We start from the raw sequence: 25,092 nt of genomic DNA on the forward strand, positions 1-25,092 counted from the left end.
GTATTATCGATACAAAATGTGAAAAGCTCTTAAGAACAACACTGCACATTATTTCGGAAAGAGCATAGAAAGGCTGTGTAAAAGCTGAAAGGCTGTTGTACTGGGATTTGTGTCACATATCCATCTAGGGCAGTGTTTCCCAACCTTGGCAACTTGAAGATATTTGGACTTCAACTCCCAGAATTCCGGAGAGTTGAAGTCCAAATATCTTCAAGTTGCCAAGGTTGGGAAACACTGATTTAGGGAACACTCCCAAGATGGATCTGAAGAATTGCTGACATATATTGGCTAATGATTAATTTTTTTGCTTTGCTCTGCTCTCTTTCCTACTCAAGGTAAGGTAGAAATTTGAGGAAATGTAAAGTGGGGACAGTAAATACAAGTTTTAACCAGCCTACTTCCTTATTTGTCACATGTCCATAGTTGCTGCTTCTTTCATTCTCGTTTGTGCCTTAATGAAAAATGTCTTGTTACCTCCTGAAATGAATATTCCTGGCAAAACCTAGTTAGTTGCATTATAAAAAGAGGCTGAAAATAATGGAACGGAGACAAAAAAGCAAAATAATGCATCTGAAGGAAGAAGTGGAAACAATCAAAGAGGAAGTAGAGTTGGACAGATGGAGGAAAGTTTGTGGAAGTGAGAATTGTTGTCACCTGTCTCACATTCTTTTTGGGATGTTTCTTTGAATTTTTGCTGATGAATCAACATCTCTTCAGTCGGTGCATTAAACAGGAAATTTAAAGCCTGCAACTCCACCAACCTCCCCAAAGGCAAAGGTAAAGTACATGGAGTGGAGAGAAAATGGGTGCACGATTAGATCTGATTATGATAAATAGTAGTTAAACCTTTTTGACATCAATAAGGTAATAAAAAAATTGGGGTGATTGGGAAAGAGGAAAACCTTCAAAATAGAAATCTCAGACCAAAATTTGTCAACTGGCCCAAACTAATATGCCACTATTTGTGTGTGATTATGTTTGAGATATGGTTTCTGCAATCAAAATTAGAGATTGGAAGATACACATGTTATATGAGTAGAGATTAAATTGTACATTGTGAGTGATCAATATCGTATCAGACTGTATCTTGTAACTGACTTTGCTCTCTGCATCCCATGTGTTAAAAATAAGTAGTGATTATTCTGTCAAATATTCCTACTTATAATTTTGTGCACAAAATTGAAAAGGGATTCTGCTCAGGTTTAGTAAATTCTTTTCTCAGAGATAGTTGCTCTTTTTATTTGGGCAGAATTTATCCTGTACTGCTGCAGGGGAAACAAAAATCCAGCAAAGACACAGCTCCCTTATTGCTGCTTTGCTGGGTTAGAAAGTGTTCAAGTGATGCTCAAGTACATTTGTTAAATGTACTGGCCATGTAAGGCTTTGTCTTTCCATGTCTCTTTTCTTCTTTTCATTTGGTTTTACTTGTAGGTCGGCTTGGTCTCTCCAATACTCAGTAAGCCTTGCTGATATACTTGCTTCAATGCATCTTCTTCAGTATCCTTCAGATACTAAAGTTCTCCCAATGCCCTTTTTCCTTATTATTTTTATTATCAAGCATACATGGGGAATGGTTGTTACAAAGTCACGTAAAGGAAGTGCGGTGCTTTTGCTAAAAGTGTCAATCTGATCATTCATTAAGACCTGTTTTAAATATTACCCCTGCCACGTTCCAGATACTTTTAGGCTAAGTTGCTTGCACTCAATATTGTTATTTTACTATTAAATCTTTTGCCTATTTTGGTGAAATGTAAGTTTCTGATATCCAAGATTGTTTTCATACTATTGAAACTTTTCTATGCAGTTCCACCTTTCCAAGGATATAGTATAGTAATGGCAAACATTTTTTTACTTGGGTACCAAAATATTGCATGTGTGCGCTATCACACATCCATATTCAATTTTTAAAATTTATTTATTTTATTTATTAGATTTGTATGCCGCACCTCTCCGTAGACTCAATGCCCCCATGCGCCCTGGTCCCCCACTTCCTGACTTCCAGTGGGCCTGGTAGGCCCATTTTTCACCTCCAGTGGCTTTCTTGGAGCTTGGGGAGGGCAAAAATGCCCTCTCCTGCCCACCTGGAGGCCCTCTGGAGGCCAAAAACGCCCTCCCTGCATGTAAAGCCAAAAAATCAGCTGGCAGGTACCCACATGCACCCTGGAGCTGAGCTAGGGCAACAGCTGGTGTGCCAGCATATATGCTCCACATGCTATCTGTGGCACGTGCACCATAGGTTCGCCATCACAGATACCGTACATCTGTACCTACATAACCAACCCATGTTTTTGGCTGATTATTCCTGAGATGATTGATATATTGAATGGCGGTGATGGATGCTTCTCATTCATTTAATCTTATTTATTGATCCATTACACAGGATGCTTCACACTTAATGATATGGAATAATAACAATGCAATTCGGTCTCCTGACGTCCAATTAAAATTTTGCAGTGAATGCCCAAATAATAACATGAAAGGAGAGAATGCCATTGTTAGGTATCCCACAAAATAAATATCAGGGGTTTGGTAAAAAAATTCAAATATCTCAAAATACTATTTAACAAGCAAGTGGATCAGTCTTCTTTGGTTGTTCCTTTGGTCCTATATTATGGAATGTATTTTTCCATAATATAGGACCAAAGGAACAAAGACGCCTTTGTACAAAGAGGCCTTTGTACCAAAATTGTGGGGCTAAGATTTTACCTGCTCTTAGCCCCACAATTTTGGTACAAAGGTCTCTTCTCACTATGTTGTTGCACAATGTAACTAACCACCTTATGCCCAACCCATATCTTAACTCATCCATAGCTATTCCACTTTTAAAGCAGTTATCTTGAATACAAACTCTTTGTGCTCCACTGACCATTCCTTTGGAGTTGTAATCAGGCACTTCCAAAGAACTAGGATTAGCCCTGTGTCAATGGGACACTTTAGAATTGTGCATATATGCCCCCTTCCTTCATAGCCTTGTCCTCAAGGATCACTCCAACCCAGACAGTAGGCAGATCTGATTCATTCAAACCAGCTCCTCTCCCTGGACCTTACATGAAGTAGGAGGGAGCTTATTTAAGGGAAATCACTGAGCCTGGAAACAAGAACAAACAATTGCAAATCTCGGCAAGATAAGAGATGGGCATTCCACTCAATGGCAGATACATAAACAGGATCAAAAAAATCAAGAAGGACCAGAGTGGAGTTCTGACTTACCTCGCTGCCGGTTCGCTTCCTCCCATGCTGTGTGGCTGTGCCTTGTGGATGCACATGCACTTTGCGCATGCATGCATGTGCCGTGTCGAACAACACCCCCCCAAACAAAAGCTGAAAACAAGGTGGTGACGCATGCGCAGTGCTGAAAATTTGGCTTCTGCACATGCTCTGAAGGGAAAAAATACCCACCCCCCAAATTAAAATAAAAAATAAAAAAAATATGGTGGCATCCACAGACTGGCGCCAACCAAACTGGTTCCATGACATCAAGATAACATCGCCAAGGGGTTGCTACTGATTTGAGAAACCGGTCCAAACAAGGAGGAGCCCACCTTTAAGAAGGACCCACTTTAAAGTAATAGTTCAAATTGTTTATTTATTTATTTATTTGTGTTGTCAAGCCTGTATTGGTAGTACACAAAGATATAACAATGTTTATATACATGATACTAGTAAGAGAGAAACATTAGGACAGGGCGGAAAGCACTCTGGTGCACTTATGCACACCCCTTACTGACCTCTTAGGAATCGAGAGAGGTCAACAGTGGATAATCTAAGGGTAAAGTTTTGGGAGTTAGGTGATGATACTACAGAGTCAGGTAGTGAGTTCCATGCATCAACTACTCGATTACTAAAGTATTTCCTCCAGTCGAGTTTGCAGCAGTTTGCAAATGTTTGTATATGTTGTGTGCTCCTGAGTTGTTGTGGTTGAAGCTGAAATAGTTGTTGACAGGAAGGATGTTGTAGCAGATAATTTTATGGACTATGCTTAGGTTGTCTTTAAGGCGATGTAGTTCTAAGCTTTCTAAATCTAGAATAATAATAATAATAATAATAATAATAATAATAATAATAATAATTTATCATATTTGTATGCCGCCCCTCTCCGAAGACTCGGGGCGTCTAGTTGCATAGGGCATTCTGTTGCGAGTGAAGGAGTGGAGGGCTCTTCTAGTAAATTTAAAAATCAATGAACAATATCAAGTCATTATTATGCTATGCAATAGAAAAGCACAGTTTTAACCTTTGCCCTCTTGAGTATATGCCACTAGATAATAACTGGCAGAGACCAAAGGCTTCTAATTGGATTATTAAGCCATGAACTGTTCCTGGCCTGCATTTTGAAGTTCTCTGCCAGCACAGCAAATCAACAGGACTTCACTCTTTGGCCTCTGCTAATTGATGGAAATCCCAGTGATAAGAGCTTCCTCAGTCTCATTCAAACAACTCCTGAAGATACAACCCCACTAAGCCATCCCCTTCTTTAATATATAACATCTGCAGTACTGGGAAGCTTGATCCTGCTTCAATGCCGCTCACGTTTCTACTTTTACAGTAGATGATCTAAGCAGCAAGGACTGTGCTCCTAACTGCTCCATCCAGATTTCCTGCAAGCCTGCCTTTTTCCCTTCAACCAAAAGGCAGATGAAAGCTGGTAAAAGCTGTGCCAGCAGACATTTCATTTGAAGCATCTGGAAGGTGCAAATTTTCTTGCAGGAAGAGATGGGAAAAGACCACTTCCTACCTGTTTCTGCATGGAGGGAAATACTCAAAGTAGGCAAGGTAGAAAATAATGGCTTCCTGGCTTCATCAAACACAGACTGCTTTATTTTCACAGAAGGAGACAACAGAAGTCCACCATCTCCTCCTGTGATTAGATGGGGGCCATCAAAGTTCTTAATAACAGATGACAATTACAGGTAGTTCTCAACTTAGGACTGATTGCTTAGCAACCATTCAAAGTTATGACCTATTTGAAAAAAGAGGATTTAAGACCCAGAATGAAAATGTCAATGTTTGGGTCTCTCTCTCCTGGAAGGTCATGTGACCACACTTCAGGCCCCCAGCAACAATGCTGCATTTGTAGCCATTTCCCCCCCACTCTTATCCCACATCTGAAATCCTTGAGTTTCCGAAGGAAAGGGATTGCAGGTAAGGATTTAATTGCTCAGGTAGTCATAATTTTTGTTACCAGCAGTTATTTATCTGCAAGAGGAGTTAAAACTGATTTTTATTTTATTTGTATTCTTTTATTATTTTAGCAATAGCGTTTAGACTTGTATACCACTTCATAGTGCTTTTACAGCCCTCTCTAAGCAGTTTACAGAGTCAGGATATTGCCCCTAACAATCTGGGTCCTCATTTTATCTACCTCAGAAGGATGGAAGGCTGAGTGAACCTTGAACGGGGGGAGGGGGGTTAGGATTGAACTCTGAACTGCTAGCAGTTAGCGGAAGTAGCCTGCCGGGCTGCACTCTAACCCCTGTGCCACCCCGGCTTTACAAATACAGTGGTACCTCTACCTAAGAATGCCTCTACTTAAAAACTTTTCTAGATAAGAACTGGGTGTTCAAGATTTTTTTGCCTCTTCTTAAGAATCATTTTCTACTTAAGAACCCAAGCCCGGAAAAATTTCCCAGGAAATTTGAGAGCAGCATAAAGGCCCGGCCAGTTTCCTGCCATTCCCCCATTAATCCTGGCCATCTCTGGCTTTTCTGGGCTGCCAGGGGAGCCTTTCGGTGATGCTTAAGGAGGGTTTGGCAGCCTAGAGCGAACGGAGCATTTTCCTTTCTCTGGGCGCTTGGAGAGGGAATAAACGTCTGCCAGCGCCAAGAGAAAATAAACACTCCCTTTGCTCTGGGCAGCCCAGAGTGAACAGAGTGTTTTCCTTTCTCTGGGCACTTGGAGAGGGAATTAAACCACTTCACTGTGGTGACTGCCTCGCGCTGCCTTCCATATACCCGGTGTGAGGTTGCCTCCTGGAGCGACTGGGCATGGAAAGGCAAAACGGGGCACTTTGCCCCAGCTGAATCAACTCGGCTTCAGTCAAACCAAGGAGTCACCACAGTGAAGGAAATGCGCCGGCTACAAAGTGAGCAAGTGAGAGGGGAGGGGAGCCCTTCAGCATGGGAAGGAAGAGGAAGCAGGTAGCAGCAGCAGCCGCCTTTCGGTCAAAGGAACGGGAGGTTCCCCCCTCTTGCCCGCCTGGGTTTCTCTCTCTGGTGTAGTGTATGGGAGGCTGCCTTGCGCCAGTTATATGGAAGGCGCATGCTCCTCCTCACTGCCTCAGAGTCCCTATTTTGTTTTAAGCCTTAAAGTTTTGAATTTTTTTGATTCCCCTCACCTCACTTTCTTCTTTCAGCAGTGACTGTCCTCCTCCTCTTCTTCCTCCTCCTCCTCCCACCCAAATTCCGAGCTTTTATTTCTTTCCTAATGGGTTTGCACGCATGATTTGCTTTTACATTGATTCCTATGGGCAAAATTGCTTCTACTGTACTTCCAAACTTTTCTACTTAAGAACCTGGTCACGGAACGAATTAAGCTCTTAAGTAGAGGTACCACTGTACTCTGCAGTGACCATACACATTTCTCCTCCTATTTTCCCCCACAATAAGCAACTTGTGAGGTGCATTGGACTAAGAGTGACTGGGCCAGAATCACCCAGCTGGTTTTTATGGCAAACATGGGACTTGAACTCATGGTCGGTCTCCTGGTTTCTAGTCTGGTGCCTGAATCACTAGACCAAAGCAGTTCAACACTAAGCCACTTTTCTCTTTGAAAGACTTGCTAGGGCAGTAGAAGTCCAGAAACTAATTCTCTAACTCTCTCTCTCTCTCTCTCTCCCTCCCTCTCTGTCTGCATATCTGTGCATGAAACAAAGGTTTTTGCAAATAGGGAAATAAACTGCCAATAAGTTCAACAAATCTATAATATTGCAAAGCAAACATAAGCTTTGCTCTGCTTTCCAATAACAATGGGGCCAGAAAGGAACAAACAAAACCACATTTAATTATCAAAATCAGCCATTTCTATAAAAGTTCAAAGCTAGTTCCAAATTGGTACAGCATCCTTTTGTGGAGATTTGTTATTCCTCCCCTGCTGCTGTCAGCTGGAACCCACCTTATGTAATAACTCTGTTATTGTGTCAATCCTAAAAAAGATCCAAAATTTATTTAATTAATTTATTTTTATTTATTTAGTTTTTCAAAAATGTACACGATAACAGGTATAGGTATAAACATGGACATGAGCACAGGAAATGAGTACAAATAAATGGTTACAGTAGGACAGGGCTGGTAGGCACACTGGTGTGTTTATGCGCACCCCTTGCAGACCTCTTAGGAATGGTGTGAGGTCCACAGTAGACAGTTTAAGTTTGAAGCTATGGGGCATTGAAAATGTAACAGCAGAGTCAGGTAGAGCACTCCAAGCATTGACCACTCTGTTGCTGAGGTTGTATTTTCTGCAGTCGTGTTTGGAGCAGTTTACCTTGAGTTTGTATCTATTGCTTGCCCATGTGTTATTACAGTTGAAGATGAAGTAGTCAGTGACATCTAGGACGTTTTAGCAGACAACTATGTGTATTATGTTGCAGTTTAAGCAAACATGGAACCCTGACACTATGCTTAGATCAAACTGTAGATGGTGTAGTTCAAGGTTGTCCAAGCCCAACATTTCAAGCCTGGTGGCATAAGGTATTCTATTGTGAGCAGAGGAGTGGAGTGCTCTTCTCATGAAATATCTCTGGACCTGCTCAGTTGAATTAATGTCCGATACACGGATTCCAGGCAAACTGTATTCAAGGATTGGTCTGGCAAAGATTTTGTATGCCCTAGTTTGCAGCAGCGACAGGAGTCTCTGCCCACCCACCTTTTGACATAATCAAAAATGCTCTGCCCATGCACAGAATCTTCTGCATATTTATTCATTTGTTTTTATTGATTGATTGATTTTGTCCATTACACAATGAGGGTTTTAGTGGGTATACACATAGTAAAATACATAATGAAGGTTATAGAGGATATACTCATAGTAAAATATATCTAAGAAAGAAGAGAAGATATAGGAATAAAATATCTCAATGAAATAAAAGAATATGCGCAGAAGCATTGCCTGTGTGCAAAGTATGCACACACACCTGTGCACTCCCATTCCCGAACTGGTAGCAAAGGTAAGTGAAACCCACTACTGGTTTGCAGTACAGTATTACTAGAGAAGAAGCTTCACAAAATTAGGTTAATAACTCTTAATGCTTCTTTGGCAATACTGTTACAGTGCGCTCTGGGGCTATCATTTGAGATGAGTACTCCTAGGTCCCTGATGGAATGAGAGTCATCTACGAGGTTGTATCCTCCCAGCTTGTATTTGGTACTCTGATTTTTGTTGCCAATGTGTAAGACAGAGCATTTATTAATTGAGATTTGGAGTTGCCAATTGTTTGACCATTATGACACATAGTCAAAGTTGCTAAGTAGGGCAGCAGTATTGTCAATGGTGTTAAATAAGTTTATACCAGCAAAGAGGATACAACTACTGATAATATGATCACAAAGGACATTTATGTAAAGTAGAAAGAGTATGGGTCAAAAGTTCTGCCTTGGGGGACACCACTGTTAACTGCTGCAGAGTTTGATATAGCATTCCCTATTTTGACTACTTGTTTGCCTATTTGACAGTAATGTGGCTATCTACTTGTGCAGGGATCCAGAAATGCTGTAAGTGCTTAGTTTTAACAGTAGTTTGTAGTGTACCATTGAATCAAAGGTTTTGCAGAAGTCTATATAAATTGTGTCTATTCCTTTATCCTGGTCAAGTTGTATGGCCCAAATGTTTCTGCAGTGTAGAAGTTGCAGATTAAAAGACAATTTTTCCTGAAACCAAAGTGCTTGTTAGAAAGCAGGATGTTTATCTCTAAATGGAGGGTGATGGATTGGTTTATAATAGATTCCATGACTTTACAGGTAATGCAACATTGTGAGGTTGGTCTGTAATTTTCTACTAGGCTGGAGTCTAGTAGAGACAAGTAGTAGGTCGGACAAGAAGCTGGTTCTGAAAGATACCTCATAGATGGTGCTTAAAATTTCAGCTATGGCAGTGGAAAGCTTTTTCAGGAAGTACGCACATAATCCATCAGGGCCAATAGATAGAGATGGCTTTAGGTTCCGTAGTGCCCTTTCAACCTTATCTTCTGTAAAATCAATATGTAGCAGATTGTTGCAATTAGTTGTGGTATGACTAGGAAATGTGGGGCAGAAGCCACTGTTGGCACAAAATCTGAACTGAAAAATGTGGCCTTACCAACTTCATTACAGTCTTCATTGTTTGGCCCTTTTAATGGTGGCATGGTTTTTGACTTAAAATTTGCCATTTACAAAATTATAGATGCCTCAAGTGGTTCTTCCTCCTGTTTGCAGTGGCAATTGGTGCACTCTGTTTTTATTTGGTGGCAATAAGGTTTTGTATTGGCTTTTAAAGTTAGCTATGTTTTATTAGCAGGAAAATATATACGTGTGTGTGTGTGTGTGTGTGTGTGTGTAACATATTTTTGCTGATAATGAAAAGGAAGGGAGACTAGTATAGATCTATTTCAAGTTATTTTGCTCTCATCAACTAGCCATACTCTTACCGGGATTTGAACCTGGGGGAGTCTGCCTGTAAGGCAATAGATTTAATCTTTAACCATATTTGGGTATATCAGGGTGATTCAAAAGGGAAAAAAACATACATACATACATACATACATACATACATACATACATACATACATACATACAAGAACTTTTGATTTCTCTTTCCATTATTTTTATTTTTTGCCCACAATTCATTATTAAAATTTAAGATGGTTTGTTTTTTTGATGCCTTCAAGTCATTGTTAACTCCCTGTGACTGCCTGCACAAGTCCCTGAAGTTTTCTTGGTAAGCTTTCCAAAGTGGTTTGCCACTTCCTGTTTCCTAGGGTTGAAAAAGAATAGCTGATGCAACGTCACCCAACTGGCTTTGTGCCTAGGAAAGGGTAGAAGTTTTAGTCTCCCAGTTTCTAGATTGGTGCCTTAGTTACTACACCAAACTGACTCTAATTTAGGGGACATTTCATTTTTGGAGAGTTTGAATGCCTTTTCTTTTTCAGAAGGCTATAATAAAGCATTTCTTCTCATTTTTCTCTAGACTCATCGTTCTATGACTGCGAATGGCTGTAAACCTCCTGGAATCTAATGGATTGTGAAACCTGGAAGTTCAAGTCAAAGAGTTAGGACCATCATCTGAATTAAAGAACAGAATGATGAGCACCAACTTGAATTCTAGGCCATTTTTTGGTCTCTTGTAATCTCTGCTTCTCCCAGAATCTTAAACAGACGTATCAAACTCTTATCTTTGGGTGATTTCCAGGCATGTCAGCTACCAATTACACCAAATGCGGTAATTATAGTGAGATTCACCAAGTGCAGTTGATTGGATACAGCTTGATCTTCATAGCAGGCTTATGTCTCAACGTTGCGTCCCTCTTGATCTTCTTGTACTACCTGAAGGTCAAGTCAGTAGTGACCATCTACATGTGTAACTTGGTTATTAGTGATCTCCTTTTCACCATTTCTTTGCCCTTCCGTATATATTACTATTACATGGGAAAATGGCCCTTTGGAAGTTTCCTTTGTCAAGTCTCGGGTTCTCTCTTCCAAATAAATATGTACGGTAGTTGCCTTTTCCTGATGTGCATCAACTTGGACCGTTATATTGCTATTGTCCACCCACTACGCTGGCGCCACCTCCGGCGTCCCAAAGTGGCCAGGCTGGTCTGCTGTGTGGTTTGGGTACTAATCCTGATAGGCTCTGTTCCAGTTGCTCTAATACACAAGATAACTCCATGTATTCAGCAAAGTGAAACAAATTCTAACCTTAAAGAAAATAAAACTGTGTGCTTTGAAAACTTCAGTAATCACTTGTGGCAGGGAAAAATCTTCGGTCTAGTCGTTTTAGCAGAGATTCTTGGCTTTCTCCTCCCTCTGACGTCTGTGACAGTCTGCTCAACTCGAATTTTTCAGATACTATGCCAAACCCGTGGGGCGCGGAGCCTACGCCAAGAAAAGACCATTTTCATGCTTGTAGTCAATCTGGTCATCTTTATCATCTGCTTCGTACCCTACAACATCATCCTGGCAGCCTATGGGATGATAAAAGCCGGGGTGATTAAGGCTGATTTAACCACAAGGGATTCAGTACGCAACGCCCTTATCATCACTATGCTACTTACAAGTATGAACTGTACCCTGGACCCCTTGATCTATTATTTCAATACAGAAGGCTTCAAAAATACTTTGAAGAGAATAAAAAGAGGGCAAGCCTGGGATTTTGAGATGGGAACGCTTCAGACTCGAGCAAAAAAATCTGGTTTCTACAAGGCAGCAAATGTTAAGGAGGATAGTAAACAATATCCAGTTCAGAATTCAATTACTCCCAGTGAGAACTTGCCATTTGCTTCCCCTAAGATATTATTGAGTAGCTCCATTGAAGACTCTGAAATATAGAGATGGGGGAGCTATCAAACTATCAAGCTTTTGGAATGAATTGACATTACAGAAAGCGACTGGCAGAAACGTTTGAACAAAATATGAAAACTTTATGCACTTAAATACTGTAAAGCTCTATATTAGCATTTTATATTTCAAGAACAATTTCTGACATTGGTTTTAACATTTATTTTCCATTTCCTATCCATAGAGCTGTATGATATTCATATGAATGCTATGAGATATTTATGATAAAGTCACTCACCTCCAGGTTCCTTTCAGATGATGTAGCATCACTTGATTCAGGAACTGGGATCAGAATGAACCATGAATGGTGTTGATCTATGGGACACACTGTTGCAGAAATACAAATTGCCTTTGCTATACTTTTCTCCAAAACCTTACACCAAAAATGCTGTTTTTTGTTATCTATAATAACTTTACATTTTAATGACAGAATAGCATGGGGTTTTTTTGAGCTTTGGAAAAATAGTTTACAAATACTGTACCTAAAATAAAAAGTTAATCAATTTTTTTTAAAAAATCCTGCATCATTCAGAATTGGTTTAAGGCCCAGTGCTAGGCAGAAGGCATTCTGCAAAGTTTCAGTGGTCTCTTAAAGATTTGAATTGGGGAGGGACGAAGATTAATTTTTTTTGCACAGGCACAGCCAACCTTCAATTGCAATGGAGAGTGGAGCTAGGAATTATTATTAAACCCCTCCCCCAAACACACACACACACACACACACAAAGTACAGATAATCCTCAACTTTTTAAAAAAATCATTTAGTGGCCATTCCATGCTACAACGATGCTGATCATGACGGTTTTTCACACATGACCATGACAAAAATTCAGGTGCTTCGCAACTGATTTATATTTATGATGATTAGAGTGTTCTGGGATCATGTGATCAACTTTTGTGACCATCTGACAAAGTTGATGGGGAGGTCAGATTCACTTAACAACCCTGTTATTAACGGAACAACTGCAGTCCTGCTTTGGAGTGAAAAAACTGCCATTTCTAATTTAGTAGCTAATTTGACCCAAACATCTTCCCAAGTAAATATTCACTGTATTATCTGAAAAGGTATGAAGTATGGTTTATTTATTATAAACATGCCACAGTATCAAAGATCAAAAATGTAAATGAATTGGCTTTACTCTCACCAAAGCAACATTCACAAACAAAAGAAGAAATAGAATTTTGATCAAAAATAAAAATTTGAACATCAAGCTTGTGTGTCTTATTCTTAAGGACATCCTTAAGAACAGAAAAAATATAATTATATTGTCCTTGCTTTAAAGTGCAGTTTGTCTACAATTATTTCAGTTAAAGAGTGAAGCTACCATAATTTTTTAAAAAACCATTGGAATACATTAGGTTCTAACTTGTAATTTAAAGGTACATTTGATTTATTTTAGGGCTTGCTCTGTGATATCAGATTTGCTTTAGCAACCTTTATGCAGAATACAAACATTGCTCAAAAAATAAAGGGAACACTTAAACAACACAATATAACTCCAAGTAAATCGAACTTCTGTGAAATCAAACTGTCCACTTAGGAAGCAACACTGATTGACAGTCAATTTCACATGCTGTTATGCACATTCAACTTTGTACAGAACAAAGTAGTCAATGAGAATATTTCATTCATTCAGATCTAGGATGTGTTGTTTGAGTATTCCCTTTATTTTTTGAGCAGTATAAATAAAAGTTGTATTTCCTATGAACGTACTAAAGATTTTACATATTACTTGCATAGAATTAAGCAATTTAATTAATGCCCCCCTGGAATGGGATCCTGTAAAATTTCCTTACAAGCTAGTTCCATTGCAGCTTCAGTCAGCCTTAATTACAATTATCTTAAACCAAAAGTGCAATAGTTTAGTCAGTCTTGCTCTTCTACTGCCACCTGGTGGCTCAGAATCCTAGGCTAGGGTGAGAGTTTGGAGACAGAAGTACAGTAACCTTCAACAGGCCTGAGAAGCATTTCTAATGTAGGTCAATGAACTTGGTGCTATTCCAAGTCTTATTCAAAGTTAGAGGAGTTTTCAGAATATCTGGACTTGGAAGCTTATGTGTTACAACTACACAATACACACTTTTCTCAGTTACTATGAGTTATCCCATCAATTTGAATATGACAAAGATGAATGTTGAAAAGCGTGTTTATTAAATTAGCAGTATCGGTAATTGAAATGGACTAATTTTTAGTTGGCCAAAAGGTTTTTAGAATTTTTCTAATGGCTAGCATCATTTGAATGGGAATCTGAACCAGCAGTGACCGATGAGGAAAGAGCCTTAGGAATAATGGTAAGTAGTTCAATGACGGTTTCGATGAGTGTACATCTGCTGTTAAAAAAAAAAGGCTAACAGTTTGGGGTAAAATCCAAACCTGAAATGGAACAATATAGAACAGATTTTTATTCACTAGAGGCAGGATAGCTGGTTCTAAATTACTTTATCCCAGTTCAAACCTTCCCCTAATTTGTTGAGAATGAGTTGTTAAGAAAAGGATGGGGTTTTCAATAACTTTAGCATTGGTGGGAGTTTTAGATTCAGAGATCAATTGTTTTGTCCTCAAATCAACATCATTTAGGATCAAACTATTATCAGTCCCATAGTCCTCTATGTTTAACAACTACTAACAGTTACAACCGGTGCTTTATGACCCACAAAGCACTTCTAGTTTGTTTATTTTTATTTTTATTTATTTATTTTGTCCAATACACAATACATATTGAAGAGAATAGACATGAAGTATTATATATAAAGAGAAGATATAAAAATAGAGAAGATATATGAAGGAAGAAAAGATATATGATATATTAGATAAGGAGAGACAATTGGACAGGGGACAATTGGACAGTTATCATAAAACATTGTGTCCCCCAGGTTCCGTGCAATCATGTGATCACAATTTGCAATCTTCTCTGCCAGCTTCCCCAGAAAGGCAATGGGATGCTGAATTTTAAGTCTGTTCCTTGAGGGCACTAAGGATTTGCCTTTCCAATTTATGCAGGGAAGAGAAATCCTCTTGTACGTTGAGGGAACAGAACTCAAATCCAGCAAATATGCTAACAAGCACCATATCTTAAGTGCAGTGCCAATTAAAAAAAAAAAAAAATTAAAGCCCAAAACAAAATGGTGGTCGCATGCACAGTGCTAGAAACTTGGCTTCTGCGCATGCTTAGAAGATTTTTTTTAAAAAAAATTAAAGCCCAAAACAAAATGGTGGTCGCATGCACAGTGCTGGAAACTTGGCTTCTGCGCATGCTTAGAAGATTTTTTTTTTAAAATCAATTTTAAAAAATTAAAAAGAAGATGGTGGTGCCCATTCACCAGTACCAACCGAACTAGGTTGGTGATGTCATTGTGATGTCAGCAGGGGTTGCTATTGGTTCGGGCAAACTGGTCCAAACTGGGAGGAACCCACCCCTGTTACAGCTCTTACAGGAATACAATTTTCCTATTTTAGATATTGTAAAAGTGGTTCTTGGTTTCCTGAATTATGTTCACAACTGGGAATATGTTGAGGCAAGGAATTCTCGGGATATTAAATATGGCCCTCATTGGACATTTTCTGCACGGGCCATTTGGTCATATATCTAAATTGGAAGCCTCTCATCATCTATATACTGACTTCAGTGACCCTAATCCTGTGTTCCTTTTCCCAAAACTTGTTTTCTGCAATACTTTATAAAGAATTGTTAGAAATATAGTTTAATTCAATTAAATTTAATATTTTGAATTTGTTTAATAAATCATTTGTCCTAAAATTGATGTAGAAATGACTTAACACAGTTCACAACCACTCTAAACCAGGGATAAAAACCATAATTTTCTCTCTAAAAGGGTATTTTTATAATAATCCTCATATTCCCCTTATTACAGCTGAAAGAATTCCACTGACCATTTTAAATGGACAGGTTCTCACAAAGTAGCTTTTATTATCCCACCACAGAGGCATTTTACATTTGCCTTTAAGTGTTTGCTGTTATGGGGTTCATAGTGATGGCTGAATCTTGAGTTCTGTAGCAAAAGTAAACTATGAAAATCCACCAATTGCATCCAGGTAACTAGAGGAGTTCTTGTTTCTTTCATTGGATGTCTGAAGCTTGAATTAATAATCAAGGGAAAGATGTTTTCATTTGAAATCTTTGTTTCTCTTATTAAAACGGCAACAGGATGGGCACAGAATATTAAGTTCTATTATTTCATAGTTTTCAATACTATGTGTAACAGAAATATATGGGCACTAATTTTATACATTTTGTTCCTTTTTAAGAAGAGACTAATTAAATGAGTAAGGGCTATTTTAATTTAAAATGTATTTGTTTAATGCACACATCTCTGCAGCATATTGTAATCCATTTATTATAAGGAAAATCTCTTAAAACTGATTTTCAGCCAAATTTCAGGCTTACTTCAATCAACAAATTGTTTGTTACCTGTCCAACATTAAATCAAATGTATGGGGCACCAGATCTGCTGGTTTTCAAACATAGGATCTCATTGTTCATTATGAATGTTTCACTTTTTACCAAAGGCAATTAATTCATTGTATAACCAAAAACTAGGATGCTATCATTTATTACTTCTCAAATTAGTTGTGTGTGTCTTTCATACCTTACAGCTTACAAATACATCAAACTAACATCGAACACACAGTCACAGCGAATCAGAATGATCAGAGAGAGCAGAGAGAGAAAATCATGCTTTCTGGCTCCCTCTTATGGCAATTTGCAACACTAGCTCTTAAACCTACAGTACTTCAATACAAACAAACATTCATTGTTAGCTTGTTTATATATTGCAAACTCAACTGTTTTGTACTTGGGTATATTTAATCTAACAATGAGAAGGATTAGGGTTGACATGATAGAAGTTTTCCAATACGTGAAAGCAATGTTCCCTCTAATTTTTTTACGGTGTGGGCGGAAAAGTATAGTGTCTGAGCGACAGTCCCTATGGGACTGGGCGGCATATAAGAATGAATGAATGAATGAATGAATGAATGAATAAATAAATAAATAAATAAATAAGAAAAAATTCCCTTCTTTTTTATTAAAAAAAATTAATAATAAAACAAAACCAAAATCTATTTTATTACTATCTTCTCCTCTTTTTCCATCCCTGTCTCCTCCCCCCTTGTGAGTGTGTGTGTGTGTGTGTGTGTGAACTGTTGAACCATTTCCAATAACAGGTGAGCTATTGGAAATGGTTCAAGAGTTCACACACACACACACACACACACACAAACGGATGGGGTTTTTTTTCTCTGTTATTATTTGGGTGCTTTTTACCATATGCTTTAAATCAAGTTTCTCTCTCTTTCTCTCTCCCCCTCTTTCTTTCTCTCTCTCTCTCGTTTTCTTTCTCTCTCTCTATTGCTTTCTTTCTCTCTCTCACTCTCTTTCTATCTCTCTTTCTTTCTTGTCTCTCTCTTGCTATCTCTCTCCCCCCTTTCATCTCTCTCTCTTTCTCTCTTGTTTTCTTTCTCTCTCCCTCTCTCCCTCTCTTGCTTTCTTTCTCTTTTCTCTCTTGCTATCTCTCTCCCCCTTTCATCTCTCTCTCTCTTTCTCTCTTTCTTTCTTTCTCTTCTCTCTCTTTCTATCTCTCTCTTCCCCCCCTTTCTCTCGTTCTCTCAGCAGCAGCATTGGGCAGTAGCCGTGGGGCGGTGGCAGGGTGATCAGCTGTGAGGCGGAGCTCCGGAACGGAGGCACCGATGGCGAGGGGGCTGCGAGAGCGCTTTCTCAGAGCGCTTCGGGAACGACTACCCTGCCTCTACTGCAGCCCCCTTGCTGGAAGTCTGGGACGAAAGCGCTCCCAGAGAAGGGGCTGTGAGAGGGGCGGGGCGGGCATTCCCGAAGCGCATGGAGAAAGCCCTCTCTCGCAGCCCCCTGGCTGGCAGCGCTTTCGTCCTGAGAAGCCGCCGCCGCTGTCACTGCAGCTGCTGCGGGGGAAGTCACGCCCCAAGACAGGAGGCGGCGGAGGAGGAGAGGGGGTGGATTGGGCAGGCGGGGGGCAGGGCCGAGAGGCCAGGAGCGCGAGGGGGCCAGAGGCACCAAGAGGAGGCAGGGGCGGCCGCGGCTCCCTTCCCTTCTACTGTCGGCACTTCCCTGCCCCCCCCATGGGGGGTATCAAAGGGAAGAGGAGGTCCCAGGGTGAAATGCTCCTGGCTCAGGCGTGCCTACCGGTCGTAAAGTTGGAAGCAATCACAGCACGCGGCTTCGCTCATCCACCCCGGACACCACCATTTGGGTTCTTTTACCTTCTGCGCATGTGCAAAGCACTTTGTGCATACACAGACGGTAAAAGAACCCAAATGACGGTGTCCGGGCAACTGGGTGAAGCCTCGCAGTGCAATCGCTTCCGGCTCTACATTGACCGGCAGGTACACCAAAACCAGGAGCATTTCACCCCTGAGATGGTCAATTTATCCCCCGAGGCACCTGAGGGCAGGACAAGAAGCAATGGGTGTAAATTGATCAGAGGGATATTCAACCTTGAATTAACAGAACAGCCTGTCTTCCAGAATTGTGGGTGCTCCATTATTGGAAGTCTACAAAAAAAGATTGTATAGTCATTTTCCAGGATGGTGTAAGGCAGTGATGGTGAATCATTTTTTGCTCAGGTTCCAAAAGGGCATGCACATGTGCACGATAGCACGCACATGTGTGCTTACACCCATAATGCAATACCCTCCCCACATGCGAAAACAATCCCACACACACTGCCCCCCCCCCACGCGCATGTGCATAGGCCTCACTAAAGCCTCCAGACCTCCAGTAGGCCCATTGGGCCATTTTTCACCCTCCCCAGGCTTCATGAAAGCATTCTGAAGCCCCGGGAGGGGGGGAAAATGGCCCAATTGCCCTACTGGAAGTTTATTTCCAAACTTCCGGTAGGTCCATTGAGTTTGTTTTTCACCATCCACAGGCTCTGGAGTCTTTCCTGAAACCTGGGGAGGGTGAAAACGGCCTCCTTCCTGGCCTCCAGAAGGCCAAAAATCAGCTGGTGGAGCTGACACGTGCCCTCAGATATGGCTCCAAGTGCCTCCTGTAGCCATAGGTCCACCATCATGGGTATAAGGACTCCTGCCTTGGGCAGTGGATTGGACTAGAACAGTGGTAGGCAAAATTGGCTCTTCTATGACTTGTGAACTTCAAGTCCCAGAATTCCTGAGCCAATCATGCTAGCTCAGGAAATTCTGGGAGTTGAAGTCCACATGTCATAGAAGAGCCAACTTTGCCTATCCTAGGACTAGAAGACCTCCAAAATCCCTTCCAGCCTTATGATTCTATTCTGTTCGATGATTCCAGTCCTATCGAAACCTGTTTCAAAGCCAGGAACACTTTTATTATTCTGAGACAGTCCCTGTGCAGACTACAAGCTGTTATTGTCCTATACTTCTAAGAGTCTCCAAGGGCCAGTCTGAGTTGGTGGATGGAGGCACTTCACTCTCCTTGCCAAATGCTCCAAGCTACAGAATGTAAAGATAATTGATGGGTGTTAAAAATAGCAACTCGGGAGGCAGAATGATATAATGTTCATTTATAAATAAGACTATAAAATAAACTTTAAACAAGTATAGACTGCTTAATTTAATGAAAGGATTTCCAAAATTATATTGCCACTTTTTCCTTTTAATTTCATTGCTTTTCTTTTGTATGTGTGTAATATACAGAACATAGTTAGTTTGATTTCTGGCTTCTATTATTGTCAAAACTGAAGTCAGGTGGAAAATGCTAATAACCTTTAAAAATAAAAAATCCATAAACTGCTGTTTAGGCACTCAAATGCTCTACTGTATCACAAATGCCCCATTGTTGCAATCTACTCCAGTCATTAAAATCTAGCATTAATGGTCAGGCTTGTACTGAAGATAATAAATCTACACCTGGCGTGCAATGTAAATTGTTTATGCTTTCACTGGCAGCTTCCCAACCAGTTATATTTTGACAGAGGGCAAAGAGGATTTGTAAGCAATTTCATCAAATTTCCTTGGTGGCGCAGTGTTTAGAATGCAGTACTGCAGGCTGCTTCTGCTGCCTGCCAGCTGTCTGCAGTTCAGCAATTCGATCCTGACAGGCTCAAAGTTGACTCAGTCTTCCATCCTTCCGAGAGTCTACGGAGAGGGGCAGCATACAAATCCAATAAATAAATAAATAAATAAATTGGTAAAATGAGGACAAGGATTGTTGGTAGCAATATACTGACACGGTAAGCCACTTAGAGAGGGCTGCAAAGCATTATGACGCACTATAAAAGTTTAATTGCTATTGCTGTTGTTATACTTCCTAACATGCTTTTTTCTTTCTTTTAAAAAATCATGTTTGTTAGTATTTTAATTTAAACCATATGGAGTAATAACTGAAAACTATTGAATTTGGATCCAAAATGGGTAGGCTAAAGATTTCCTTATGTCAGTATTCATCTCCACAGTTATAGGATCCTACTGCCACCTCAAGAAGATCAAGAAGCCTGGAATAATCTTTAGAAAGAAAAAAACCCAGAGACATACATGTAAGGGAGGAAGCAATATTATTGTAAAAAGTGCTTGTCTCATTTTCAACCACTGGGAGGATACAGGCTCCAGCATAATTAAACAAAGTACCATCAAAGATATATCAGCCTTATTGAATTGACTGAAATGATAACAACAAAACTATTGTATTTGATTTAATGTAGTAGACAAATGCCAAACAATCCAGAAGAGCAATGTGAAAGAAAGAATCAAGAGGCAAATCTGTAGAAGGGTTTGAGATTTCTGAAAATCAAACTTGATAAAATAAATAACTCAAATCAGGAAAACTGAAATTTAAAATTTGCCAGATCTTAACAGACATGGGAGCTCTTTAAAGGAAAGAAAGCCATCTTAAAAATGTGACAAGTCTTCCAGAAATGTGTAACAGAAGAAACCATTGGCTTGGAGGAAATAAACACAAGCTCTCAAACAAAGAAGCATAATATTTTGAGCATGTGGCTAAAACATTAGAACCTGCAACAAGAAGTTTTAAAAACATTAGAAAGGACAAGCTAACTAGATAGGATGTTGGACAAAAAAAAAATTAAAGTAGGATAAGATGATTTCAGTAAAACAACAAATTCTGTCTGCATGGTGAAGGATGAACTAAATAAAAATAGAAGTGACAAGAAAGTGAAGTAATAGGCCTACTGTAGTCGCCAGAGTAAAAATAAACAAATCACTGGGTCCAGATGGTATCCAATCAATGTTTTCATTCCAAGGTGAATTTTCTGATTTTCTAACGAAAAAGGGGCATTGTTTCTCCTTAAATCATCATCCATCTCTAAGGACTGGAAAAATGGTAGAAAAAAGGGATACAGGACATTTTAAACAGCCTAAAATCTGTTCTACTACAATGATAACTATTATTGTTAAAGTGCAAAATGATAATATGCATGTCCAATAGAAGACCTGTAAACAATTCTTCTAATCATCTAGACATTTTAAAGTTTTTGGCAATTGTGTACATTGTATAAACTGGAAATATTTTTAAAACTGCTTAACTCCTTATGAACTAATGAACATGCTTCCTAGAGCAGTGTTTCCCAACATTGGCAACTTGGAGATATTTGGACTTCAACTTCCAGAATCCCCCAGCCAGCAAATTGAGATCCTCTTTCCCCCTAGGCCTTTACAATTCTATGCATGGTATGTATGTATGTATGTTCGGTTTTTATATTAATTGATTTTTAATCATCAATACCAAATTACTATTGTACACTGTTTTATTGTCGCTGTTAGCCGCCCCGAGTCTCTGGAGAGGGGCGGCATACAAATCCAATAAATAAATAAATAAATGCTGGCTGGGGAATTCTGGGAGTTGAAGTCCAAATATCTTCAAGTTGCCAACGTTGGGAAACACTGTCCTAGAGTTTTGGGTGCTTCATCATGGAAGGTTTTAAAGAAAAGATTGGACAGCTATTTGTCCAGGATAGCAATAGCAATAACATTTATATACTGCTTCACAGTGCTTTTACAGCCCTCTCTAAGCAGTTTATCAGCCCACCAATCCAGGTCCTCATTTTACCCACCTCGGAAGGATGGAAAACTGAGTCAACCTTGAGGCTCTATCTGCAGGCAGCTGGCAGTCAGCAGAATTAGCCTGCAGTACTACATTCTAACCACTGCACCACCACAGGTCCAGCATAGTACAATATATAAAGACTTCTGTTTCGGGCATTGGTTGGAGTGGTCCCCAACGTTTTTTCCACCAGGGACCAGTTTCAGCAAGACAATTTTTCTATGGCCCAGTGGGGGCGGAAAGGGGCGTGGTTGGGGGTGGGATTAAGCATGGGGGTGCTGGTCCTCCCCGCCCCTCTTTCCCGCCATCGTCCTGTGGCCGGCAGAACCTGTCTCCCAAGCCCTCTTGCCCAGCGGGAGCTAAGCGCTGGAGAGAGGGGGTCAGGCTGGCCCTCCTGCCTCCCCCCAGCCAAAAACGCAAAAGCGCCCCGCGGCAGAAGCCAAAAGAGGCTTGAGCCTCTCGGTCCTTCCCGCCCCTCTGTCTCATCCATCGTCCTGTGGCCGGCAGAACCTGCCTCCCGAGGCCTCTTGCCCGGCAGGAGGCGAAGCGCTGGAGGGAGGGGGTGGCGGCATGAGGGCCGGCAGCTGCTGACTCCACGGACCGGTGCAACATGCCCCGCGGCCCGGTACTGGTCCGCGGCCCGGTGGTTGGGGACCCCTGGATTAGAAGACCTCCAAGTTCCTTCTATGATAACTGTTTAAACAAGAAGTAGAGAGCAGACATAATGGACAGTTTTCTACAGCTGAGTTCACCAAGTGCTCCTGTTGGGATTAATACTTTTTCATATAAATTAAAGATGAAGAATGATATGGGTAGTTTGTCGATGACATTGAATTTTCCAAAGTGGCAAAATCAATAAGAGATTATTCAGCGTTCTAAAAGATGCCTCTAAATTGAGCAGAGATGCTAAAAAGGAACTTAATACTGGTATAAGCAAGTGCAAAATAATAATAATAATAATAATAATAATAATAATAATAATAATAATAATTTATTAGATTTGTATGCCGCCCCTCTCCGCAGACAGTAGTTGTACAAGTACTTGTACGTGGGCGATATATACCGGTACTTATTTTATTTATTTATTTATTAGATTTGTATGCCACCCCTCTCTGTACAGTAGTTGTACAGTAGTTGGTACAAACAATCTTATCAAAAATGCATTAATGAGATCAAAGCTGGTAAAGACTTATCAAGAAAATGATGCTGAATCATGGTAAATATCCCTCTTAAAAGTAGTATGAGGTTGCTTTTTAATAAGTAACTTCTACAGTTGGGTAATTAGAAGGGGGCTAAATATAAAGCTGTCAATGTAATAACAACTTTACATTCATGTACAGTTGAACACATTTGGGTCTGCTCAGCATTGTGGTTCCTGAATTTGAAAGAGGCATTATAATCTGAAAAAAGTACAGAACAGAGCAACCAAGATGAGTATAAAGCTAGGATAAAATATTAGTATTTTTTATTGTTTAGCAACTAGGAAAAGATATGATTAAGTTACATAATATGGAAAATGTGGAGAAGGATAAATTATTCTCCCTCTTTGTATTAAAAATGATATTCTGTACTAAATGTGAAGAGATTCAATATCTATAAAAGTAAATGCTTCTTTACACATTTTGTAAATTATTATGGTTTCTTGCAGAGCTACCAATTAAAATGGTTTTAAAAGAAGGCAAATCACAATTCTTAATTAATTCTCAATTTAATTAGGTTTAGGCTTGATTAATTATTGAATAAGAGACCACTAACAAATCTGAAGGGAAATCTCAAGAAAAAACTGGGAAGTCAGTAAAATAGAGGAAGTTTGGCCCAATGGTTAAAGCACCAGGCTGGAAAGCCAGAGACTATTAGGTTCTAATGCCACCTTAGCCCATGAAAGCTAGCTGAATGACCTTGGTCCAGTCACATTTTCTCAGCCCAACTCACCTCAGGATTGTTGTGGTGGGAAATTAAGAGGAGGAAGGTATTTTGGATATGTTCACCAACTTGAGTTATTTGTAAAAATAATGATTGGATACAAATGAATAAAAATAAAATATTGGAAAGGAGGCAGTGACAAACCTTTCTGCACCATACTGCTAGCAAGAAAACTTCGTGGATATGTCCATCATCAAGTACATAAGAGGCTCCAGAGGTCCAATCCTATTCAAGGAAATTTTTATCCTAGACCAATTCACAGAGGAGAGATATTTATTGCTGTTAAGTATGAATTACTGCACATAGTCAACATTTATTAAATAGCAGCTCTGTGGGAATAGTAGTAAAAGACAGCTATCATCTTCTCACTTTGCTTCTGAGCTTTTGGGCGTATTGGTTTGCTATTAATGAGCCTTTGGCCTTTTATTATGTTCTTAACGATTCTTAGTTGCCTTAATTGGAAAATGAAGTCCAGACTAGAAAATGTTCTTAAACACTGTGATGGAAGAGCATTGTTTGAACTATGCAAAATCCTTCTGTTTAAGGCTTGATAGGTTAAAGCAGGGGTCCCCAAACTTGGCAACTTTAAGACTTGTGGACTTCAACTCCCAGAATTCTCCAGCCAGCATAGCTGGTTATTAAATTAAAGTTACCAAGTTTGAAGACCTCTGGGTTAAAGTTTGAAACTTCAGTTGTAATCAGAAAGAAACGGTAAAAGCACTGATACACTAGCACACAGATTTGAATGCTGTCTTCCCTTTAGACACATTAAGGACTTGTTGATAAGTCCTGCTTGCCTTGTATGAGGACAGCCAATTTCTCAAGGACAAGAATGCACAATGTTCATTCTCTGTCTGTTCCAATTCACTCTGAAGCTACTCTCTTCAATGTCTTTCCTTGCTTTTTACTACCTTGGTAGTATTTTACAATTTCTACTAGCCTAAGCTACAGTATGTATGCTTAATTTCATTGCAGGTAGGTAGTTCCTTGACTTACAACCATACATTTAGTGACTATTTGAAGTTACAATGGCACTGAAGAAAGTGACTTATGACCATGGTGATGTGGTGGCACAGTGGTTAGAGTGCAGTATTACAGGCTAACTCACTGCTCACTTCCAGGAGTTTGATTCTGACTGGCTCAAACTTGTCTCAACCTTCCATCCTTCTAAGGTGGGTAAAATGAAGACCCAGTTTGTTGGAGGCAATATGCTGGTTTTGTAAACCTCTTCGGGAGGTGCCATAAAGCAATATATAAATCTGTTCCTATTTTTCACATCGCTGCTGCATCCTTGTGGTCACACGATCAAAATTTGAACGCGAGGCAACCAGGATGTACAGTATTTATGATTGTAGCAGTGTCCCAGGATCAAGTGATCACATTTTGTGACCTTCTGGCAAGCAAAGTCAGTGGAGGAAGCCTGGTTCACTTTATAACTGTGTTACTAACCTATCAGCTGGAATGAGTCACTTAACAACTGTGGTAAGAAAGGCTGTAAAACAGGCTTAAATGTAACCACTGACTAGCTTTAGCAATGGAAATTTTGGGGTCAGTTGTAGTTGTAAGTCGAGGATTACCTGTACAATTCTACCAATCAGATTAAAAAAACCCATAAT

The 25,092-nt window shown here is 39.8% G+C and overlaps 1 protein-coding gene and 1 long non-coding RNA gene across 3 annotated transcripts; one reads left to right on the top strand and one right to left on the bottom strand.

Annotated features, from left to right (window-relative positions):
- Window positions 1-209: 209 nt before the first annotated feature.
- On the top strand, window positions 210-12,733 carry LPAR5 (lysophosphatidic acid receptor 5). Of its 2 annotated transcripts, none has more exons than XM_070742094.1 (2): window positions 210-335; window positions 10,156-12,733. In XM_070742094.1, the coding sequence occupies exon 2, from the start codon at window positions 10,380-10,382 to the stop codon at window positions 11,511-11,513; it is 1,134 nt and encodes a 377-aa protein (XP_070598195.1). In that variant the 5' UTR covers window positions 210-335; window positions 10,156-10,379; the 3' UTR covers window positions 11,514-12,733. The 2 variants fall into 2 exon arrangements, with proteins under 2 accessions (XP_070598195.1, XP_070598194.1); XM_070742093.1 differs by lacking the exon at window positions 210-335 and adding an exon at window positions 372-777.
- Window positions 9,770-11,967, bottom strand: LOC139162073 (uncharacterized). Its single transcript, XR_011558227.1, has 2 exons — window positions 11,761-11,967; window positions 9,770-11,149 (listed from the first exon to the last, which is right to left on the bottom strand). It is a non-coding gene; the product is annotated as an uncharacterized lncRNA (long non-coding RNA).
- Window positions 12,734-25,092: the final 12,359 nt, after the last annotated feature.

Source organism: Erythrolamprus reginae, chromosome 2, assembly GCF_031021105.1.
Source record: "Erythrolamprus reginae isolate rEryReg1 chromosome 2, rEryReg1.hap1, whole genome shotgun sequence".
Classification (NCBI taxonomy): domain Eukaryota; kingdom Metazoa; phylum Chordata; class Lepidosauria; order Squamata; family Dipsadidae; genus Erythrolamprus; species Erythrolamprus reginae.